Source organism: Trachurus japonicus, chromosome 7 (assembly GCF_045865225.1).
Source record: "Trachurus japonicus isolate A0001 chromosome 7, Traja_1.0".
Classification (NCBI taxonomy): Eukaryota; Metazoa; Chordata; class Actinopteri; order Carangiformes; family Carangidae; genus Trachurus; species Trachurus japonicus.
This window is the reverse complement of record NC_140913.1, coordinates 32855291-32863832: the sequence shown is the minus strand read 5'-3', so window position 1 is coordinate 32863832 and position 8542 is coordinate 32855291. Positions and strand designations below refer to the sequence as shown.

The window sequence follows — 8542 nt, the reverse complement described above, 5'->3', positions numbered from 1 at the left end:
CAATTTGGATAGTTATACCTGCTTCGGTGGCTCACCTTCCCTGATTTCCTGTCTCTATCACTGACCTATGAAGTACTAAATAAGTAAATATGTGCTACATGTTGCAAAATGTTCATATTGAACGCATCATGTTCACTGACAACATATTCGACCTGCAGGAGTCATTTATTTCAGGCCCGACTGCAGAGCATGTACATACAGTAAAGGTTTATTGTTTTCTAGCTCATCACGTTTCAGTCTTGTGTGATGTGTTTGTTGCACGTGTTCATGTTCATCTTGTGGTTCGTCTTTTCCCCCCAAAACCTTAATCCTGGTGCTTTCGTTTGTGGGTTTGTGGTTTGATTCGTAGTCAACCAGCAGCCTGTTGTGTAACAGTTGTGCCTCTGGACTGTAGTGCAGCAGATAATGAATGTAGTGCTTTGTTCATTCAATGATTTATTATTTATATACTTAAAAAAAAAAAACAATCATATAATATCAGCTTCAGAAGTATTTCGCCCTCTTCCTCTGTGTACAAACCAGTTTCACTTCACCCGCTGCAGGAATTCAGAATTCACACGGTGGTTGTGAAATGGCCAGAAGTCTTTTTTTTTTTTTTGACCTTCCAGCACTCACAGATTCATGAGGCAGCAGTATTGATTTAAACAGGTGTAAGGGCCCCCTCACCTGTCGAGGAAATTGAATCATGTCAGCGGGTCGGAGGGTTATTGGACAGGACACCCTCACCGACGCCACAGGACACTTCTGTGTCAGGAGGGGCCAGGCAATATTCACTTTACCTCACCTTTATATCGCCGGGAAGAGGAGGAGGAGGAGGAGGTGTGGAGGTCCGGAGCAGGTTTCTGAGAGAGCAGCAACTGAAGCAGCTGGAAAAAAAAAAGAGGTTAATAACATTTAATTCTTGGAACGAGCTCGCAATTCACATTCTGCTCAGATTCCCGACTTAATGTATTCAGGATCTGTGCTCATCCTCCTTGAGAAATCCAATGATATAGTTCTTTACTCTGTTGACTAAGCTAATTAAGTTTTTTTTTTTTTTTTTTTGCCAAAAGAAAATACTCCATGTTTCATAATCAAAGCAACACTGTGATTAATTTCAATTAAAAACTTAAAGCGCCGTTATCGCCATCGAGCTGTTAAAGAGTCATTACGTGAACCCTGCTATTTCTTACAATGAGGCGTTTAAGGTCCAATAGTTCCTGCGGTTAGTGAAGTTTAAGTGTGTGTGCGTGTGTGTGTGCGTACTCGTACTTTAAGGTGAGCATGCTCAGACTAATTTCAATCCCTTTTGTGAATGGCTGATTATCACAATCTGTGGCTTAAGTTCAGGGGCAGCGGCAGCAGCGAAAAGCCCTTCAGAGCCAGCGAGCGAGCAAGAAAGAAAGGAAGAAAGAGCCAAGGGGAGAGAGAGAGAAAGCGTGTGTGTGTGTGTCGGCATGGCCCAGAAAAACTGTAAGTTCATGTTCTGATTGAGTTTAATCTTTTCTACCTTTTCTTTCTTTCTTCCTCTTCAAGTAGTTGCTGAGTTGATTGTGAACGAGCGCGGTGGTAGATGAATGGCAGCGGTGTTAATGTCTCTGAAAGTTAAAGACCTTATTGTTTGTTGCCTCGGGGCTCTTCGCTCTTGAGTTTTTAAATCATTAGCATGTTTGAGACTTGTAATTTGTATTTATTGAGCCTCACAATGTGACTCTTCGAAATCCTGATGTGAAAAACAACTGCTCAGTCATTTTAAATTGCGACTTTCACCTCAGGTCGTCAGGTTTTTATATATAATCATGTGGAAAAGTAGTAAAAAAAAAAAAAAAAAATTTAAAAGTGATGAAGTTTAAAGTTTCTTTTCTTGTTCATGAAGTTACATGAGTGCGTTGAGCTGATTGTGAAATCCAGCAGGAATTTCTCATTGCAACAACAGGCAGATTAGTTTCGCTGAGCTCTCACTCTCACTCTTTCCTCCCCCTCCCTCCTTTCCTCCTTTCCTCCATCTCTCCCCCTCTCTCTCTAGTCCAGTTCTCCATCAGGGAATACAGACCTTCAGATCACCACGAGGTCACATCGCTCTTCCGCGACGGCGTCCTGGAACACGTGTACCCGGCCTTCTTCAAGTCCATGAGCAACCCGGACCACGTGGGCATCGCTCTGAGCATCTCCATGGCCGGCTACGTGCTGGGCGGCAGCTCCTACTTCCAGGTATAGGGCTGGGACGATATTGCAGATTCTCTCGATGTTTAGTCTGCATTTTTAACATTTATCTGCACACAAATACTGTAGGAGCCTATAAATGAACATACTCCATTATAAAGTGAACTTAAAGGGACAACGAGGAGTTTCTATTTGGTTATAAAAAAAGTCTGACGTTAATGTGGATGAATCTACGTTACCCACACTTGTTAATGGGCCCATTTTCGATAAATGTATCGCTTTGTCACTATCGTTATTTTGTTATTATTAGTGGTGGTGGAAATGCTGGTCAAGCCGACCAGCGTTTTTTACTTTCGGTTTCGCAGCGAGTTATGAGAATTACGCCGCAGAATCACCATTTATGGTCAGAACTACGACGGTATGTGATCGTCTTTGAACCTCTGACTTTAATTCTTGATGAATGAAAACATGAGTCTGTCTTGCGCCGGTCAAAGAATTACACGGTGCGCGCGGAGGCTCATAAATGTAGTGTGAAAACGCTTCGCTTTTCCAAAACTCCTCGTTGTCCCTTTAAACCCTTTTTAAAACCTGTACTCTCTATATGTAAAAAAGGCTAACAAATGCACATTGCACAATATTTAAAAAAATTCCCCCCCAAAAAAAATCCCCCAAAAAATAGATTTTTGAAAAAAGAAATCTATTTAAAAATCGTCAAAAAAGATATCGCGATATTTATGTGAATCGATTTTTTCTCCCACCCCTACTTCCAGGCGTTGCTGTTCGGCAGCGCCTGGGCCGGCCTCATCTACTACTGCTGCCTCGACGTCTACGAAGGCTACCTGAGGAGACGGCTCAGCGCGGACATGGCCGACGTTCAAGCCAACTACCTGGAAAAGCCGGATAACGGCTTCTGGGTGGCGGAGGTGGAGGAGAACGGTCAGTCGAAGGTGGTGGCGGTGGCAGCGGTGACGGGGAAGAGGAGGGAAGAGGTGGAGGGGGAAGAAGCAGAAGAGGAGGAGGAGGAGGGGGAGGAAGGAGCCGAGAGGTTTGAGAGCTGGAACGGCGGTGCGATGGGAGGAGGAAGCGCTCAACAGGACGGCAGCTACGGCGAGATGTCCCACCTGGTGGTGCTGTTCCCGTGGCGACGCCAGAAGCTGGGCTCCCAGCTGACGCAGAAGGCGGCCGACTTCTGCAAAGAGCGAGGCTACGGCCGCCTCGTGCTGGACGTCAGCTCGCCGCAGACCGCCGCCCTCGGCCTCTACCACAAGTTCGGCTTCGTTCAGACCAGATCCCACAGCAACACGCACGCCAACCGCTGGTTCTCCAAACTGGCCCGGATCAGAGTGATGCGCATGGAGAAGTTCATTTAACAACTGATCACAACCTCAACTGTACAGCTCCAGTTAAAGGAGAATTCTGGTCATTTTTGACCCCTAAATCGTTGTCCTGATGGTCACCCAGTGTTGGCGGGAGCAAAAAACGCGACTAAAATTGATGCAGGCAAACCGGAGTTACCATGGCTACCCGGCGCTAGGGATAGCGGCAACGCTAACGTATGGGGCAATTCTTTCTTTCTTTCTTTCTTTCTTTATATTTATTCCAACCAAGGCAGTTTCACAATTTGACAATATCATCACAACATTTCTTCCATTGGTTGGAAGGGAGCAGGGAGAAGATACATCTTATATTGCCTGCCCCTTACTCAATATCTAATTTTCCAAGTAATCTGTCACTGAGCAACATTCTTGCCATAAAACATACAAAATGACAACAACCAATCACCATAAAATAAACAAAACAAAATCACAACAACAAACACTCAGAAAACAATCAAATATCCATGGTACATGACTGGAATTCTTAGAGACAACACTGAACTCATATAGTGTACAGTATAAACAGTATAAACTTTGTGTTTTTGCATGTAGCCACTCACCTCAGAAAGCCGAACTCTGAAACATCCTGGAAAGACATTACTATCCGATCGCACAGCGCCTGCTCTCCCCGCCACAGAAACAAACACTTTTTCCTTGTTGTGATGATTTATGTACAAAAATAAACGGTCAGAGATATTCTGGGCGTTACCACTGCACTGCTCCACCATTTATTTTAGTAAAGAAATCATCACAACAAGGAAAAAGTGTTTGTTTCTGTGGCGGGGAGAGCAGGCGCTCTGCGATCGGATAGTAATGTCTTTCCAGGATGTTTCAGAGTTCGGCTATCTGAGGTGAGTGGCTACATGCAAAAACACAAAGTTTATACTGTTTATACTGTACACTATATGAGTTCAGTGGTGTCTCTAAGGATTCCAGTCATGTGCCATAGATATTTGATTGTTTTCTGAGTGTTTGTTGTGGTTGAAAGAATTGCCCCCATGGGTTAGCATTGTCGCTATCCCTAGCGCGGGGTAGCCATGGTTTAACTCCGGTTTGCCTGCATCAATTTTAGTGGCGTTTTTTGCTCCCGCTAACACTGGGTGACCATCAGGACAACGGTTTAGAGGTCAAAAATGACCAGAATTCTCCTTTAAGATTATTCCAGTTAATTTATGCTTCATGTCTCATTTAATGCACAAAAAAACAACCAGATCCGACCTCTGGCTGAAGATCTGGTCACTCGTGTCTCCAGCTTGTTGCTCTCATGCTAGTTTGAAGAAAATACATTAAATTTCATGTTTTATGTTTTTTCTTTTTTTTCTTTTTTTTCCACAAAGCAGCATTAATGATCTGAGTTTCCTTGTGTTTCTTCTCGCCTTGATGTATTATGTATACACCTGCACCCCTGACAGACCGGTTGCCCACAACCACAGAGAACAATGAGATTAGTCAACTCCTTCTCTGTTTATTTATAATTTGCATAGAGGAGGAAAAACAAATCTTGATTCCTTTCTTTGTATTAAATTAATTATCAAGCGTTAAACAAGAGGGGGGAAAAAATGAAATACAGTCACATTCAATTATCTATTGTTCTCCTGTCCACCAAAGAAAATAAATCTATAAATATATATATATATATATTAGAGAAAGGAGAATGTAGTCATTTGGAAGCAGGAGAACTTTCTTTTAAGCCTCTTTCCAGGGAGAAGTTGAATCCCTCTGCCTCAGAGGAATTAATGCCAGCTGACTTCTAAGACCTCACAACTCTTTGCTTAAAATACCAATGAAAAATGCAATAGTATCAGGACATAGGGAGGTTTAAAATTCTTTGGAGCTAAAAGAGCTGTGTGTGTGTGTATGGAGTGTGTGTGCATATGCGTATGTGTGTGGCATAAGAAAAAGAAGGATAAGGAGTTCAGTATACTGCAACCGCGGCCAGGTCATCACACACACAGCAAATACTCAGATTATCGACACCCTAACAATAGAGAGAGGACAAAAGCTTAAGTGTTTCCACATCAATGGTCTTATGACATATTTATGTGACGTCGGAGTGAGTGGACACACACGCAGAGGTGAAAGGGATCATGGGAAACAAAAACTATGACGAAAGTTGTCCCGTAGTTTATGAAATGATGCAAAAACAACGATTTAAAGGGATAGTTCACCCAAAATTGAAATTTCACTCATTATCTACTCACCCTCATGTGGACTAAGGGCTGGGAGAAGTTTCAGAGTCCTCCGTGGCTTCTCTGAGTTACAGGGGGTCTCGGCGTAGCAGTGCATGTCCATATAACGGTTGCAAATAGATACCAACTGTCTTCGTAACAAAAAGACACACCAAAAAACATCCAAATACCTCCATGCTGCTCGTATGTAATGTCCGTCTTGTATTGAAGCCAAAAAAAATTAAATAAGTCTATATTTCAAGCTTGTTTGTAGCGGAAGCTCCTCTTCCCGGTTCGTCCAAATTTGACGAACTGAGGTATTTGGATGTTTTTTGGTGTGTCTTTTTGTTACGAAGACAGTTGGTATCCATTTGCAACCGTTGTATGGACATACACTGCTACGCCGAGACCCCCTGTAACTCAGAGAAGCCGCGGAGGACTCTGAAACTTCTCCCAGCCCTTAGTCCACATGAGGGTGAGTAGATAATGAGTGAAATTTCAATTTTGAACTATCCCTTTAATGATGGGTAGCCTGATCTGATCCCACCCGGGGGCGAAGGTGGGTGCATCTGTTTCCTTTAACAAACCCGGCATTGTGCAGCATCAGCTAAACAATGTAGATTTATAATAATGTTGTTTTTTTTCTTGCTTTTTTTTTTAACCTACATCGCCTTAGAAATCCCCCCAGAGGTGATTACAACCTGCGAAATATTATCAGCAGCTCACAGTAGCAGCTTATCGAGAGAAGAGTATATGCGCCCGCGGACAGTAAGGGGAAACATCAAGCAACCAATGCTGTGCACTGTGACAGGTGTGGCCTAAATGAGTTTCAAGAGGGAATACTGTATGGATGGAGAAGCCTAGCACACACACACCAACACCAACACACACACACGCTAACACACCATCAGAGGCCTTCAGGCATCAATCATTCCTGCTGAGGCTGTTGGAAAAAAAAAAAAAAAAATTAGGCGGTTGGCCAGCAGGCAGGTGCTGAACTAGCCAGAGGAAGATGAGGCTTAATGCCGGCCAACCTGTTGTCATCCTCGCACAATTACCAGTACAATTGGCCTCAAGGTAACGACAGCTTGATTGTAATTCCTCTCATACACATGCTGCACCGAACCAGCCAGCTGCCGACTCCAAGGTGTGTGTGTTAGATGGGAAACCTTTGCAAAATGCTCTCAACACAGGTCTGAACAGATGAAGCTACAGCGCCAATAAAAAGGTGTTCATCATCTTAGAGGCTGCCATGTTTTTATTTTCCTACAGCATCGACTCAAAGAAAATTTAAAATAGCAAAACAAGTCTCTATAAGTTATCTTAATTCAGGGGTGTTTTCGGATTCGGGCTTTTAAAAAAAAACTTTGGATTCGTATTCGGGAAGAAACCTGAAGTGACTTCAGCCAAGCTCATAGATATATACACGTAGATCTGACGCTGCTGCCCATTGGAGCGGAACGTCGCCGCTGCCATCTTGAGGGGGTGGAAGTATGCCTTTTGTTATGTTTTGTTTTACCTCGTACTGCCGTCATAGACTGTAAAAAGAATGGACGTAGCGTCCGTGACGTCACCCATTGGTTTTGGGGAGTCGTTTTTGTGACTCAAATATGGCGGCCTGGACAGCGCCATGTTGGATTGGCCGGCCGAGAACCCGCCCACTGGCCTCGAAGCAGCTGTCCACGGAGCTGCTCGGACCTGTCACTCAACGTTTCCGCGCCCTGATTGGTCAGAGTTTTAACCTTATAACAGTAAAACGGTAGAGTTAAAAAAAAATTCACCCCCCTCAGAGTGTGTGCGGGGGTAGAAACTATCGATTGAGACGAAAAAACGTTCTGACACCAGGCTTTTAACATGTTTACTGAGGATGTAAAGTCGGTGATTTTAACATGGGGCTCTATGGGGAATGCTCCCTTCTGACACCAGCCCCCAGAGGAATTCGAGGGGATTGCAGTTTTTTGAACGCGGAAGTGAGCTTCACTTCTCAGACCGACAACTGCCCCCTTGACTGCCGTTCGTGACATGCATGACGTCGTCTGCGTTTTTACCATAGATATATACAAGGAACTCCCTCCCAAGATGGCGGCCGCAACAACGTGCCTGACAAGCCCGAATGCCGCATCTACGTGTATATATCTATGAGCTGAGCTAGTGCTACGCCGAGCTAGCCGGCTAACTTCTGCTTTAGCTCTCGGCTAACTAGATAAAATAATTTAATCGTACGGCTCTTCTAGACTTTCCAAACGTAATTGGACTGAATGGATCAAATTCTGGTAGTGAAACGAGTCGTTTCACGGGGGTTGTGACACTCAAAAAAAAATAATCCACCATTTTACAGCCGCTTCTTTTCCCATTATTGTCTATGAGAAAAACACTAAGTTGTTGAACGGTGACCCTGGAAGTATCGGTGAGCACTTCCTGTCTGCTGTAATGCAATGCATGCAGGGAGTTGCTGTTTCTTAGCAACCCTAACGTGAACTAGACACAAATGAAGCAGCCGGCAGCACTGCCTGCTCGTGTTTGGCGCTCTACTTGTGTTGTGCTTCTATGGCGGCGCAGCAACGTTAAGGTGCATTAGTGCCACCTACTGTGTTGGAGTGTGAACCAATCACCTGGTTATGTGCTGTTGCTGATCCAAACATTTCTTTTTATTTAGAAAAAAGCTCCCGAATAATGAGGAGAAACTTTGGACAGCAAAACAATTCGGGATCAAAGCATTATTCCTGTACTTCTGAATAGCCTACATATTCAGGTTCGGGTATACCCCTAGTTTAAATATTAAATGTAATATAAATATGCACCTCTGGGTCTGTGTGTTGATAGACTACAGCTTAGATTAAACAAATAGACATAGAC

The 8542-nt window shown here is 43.8% G+C and overlaps 1 protein-coding gene across 1 annotated transcript; it reads left to right on the top strand.

Moving 5' to 3' along the window:
* The first annotated feature begins 1318 nt into the window (after positions 1-1318).
* Positions 1319-3512, top strand: LOC146985156 (putative N-acetyltransferase camello). Its single transcript, XM_085783171.1, has 3 exons — positions 1319-1452; positions 2006-2190; positions 2913-3512. Exons 1-3 carry the CDS (start codon positions 1437-1439, stop codon positions 3510-3512), a joined length of 801 nt encoding a protein of 266 aa, XP_085639297.1. The 5' UTR covers positions 1319-1436.
* The last annotated feature ends 5030 nt before the right edge of the window (positions 3513-8542 follow it).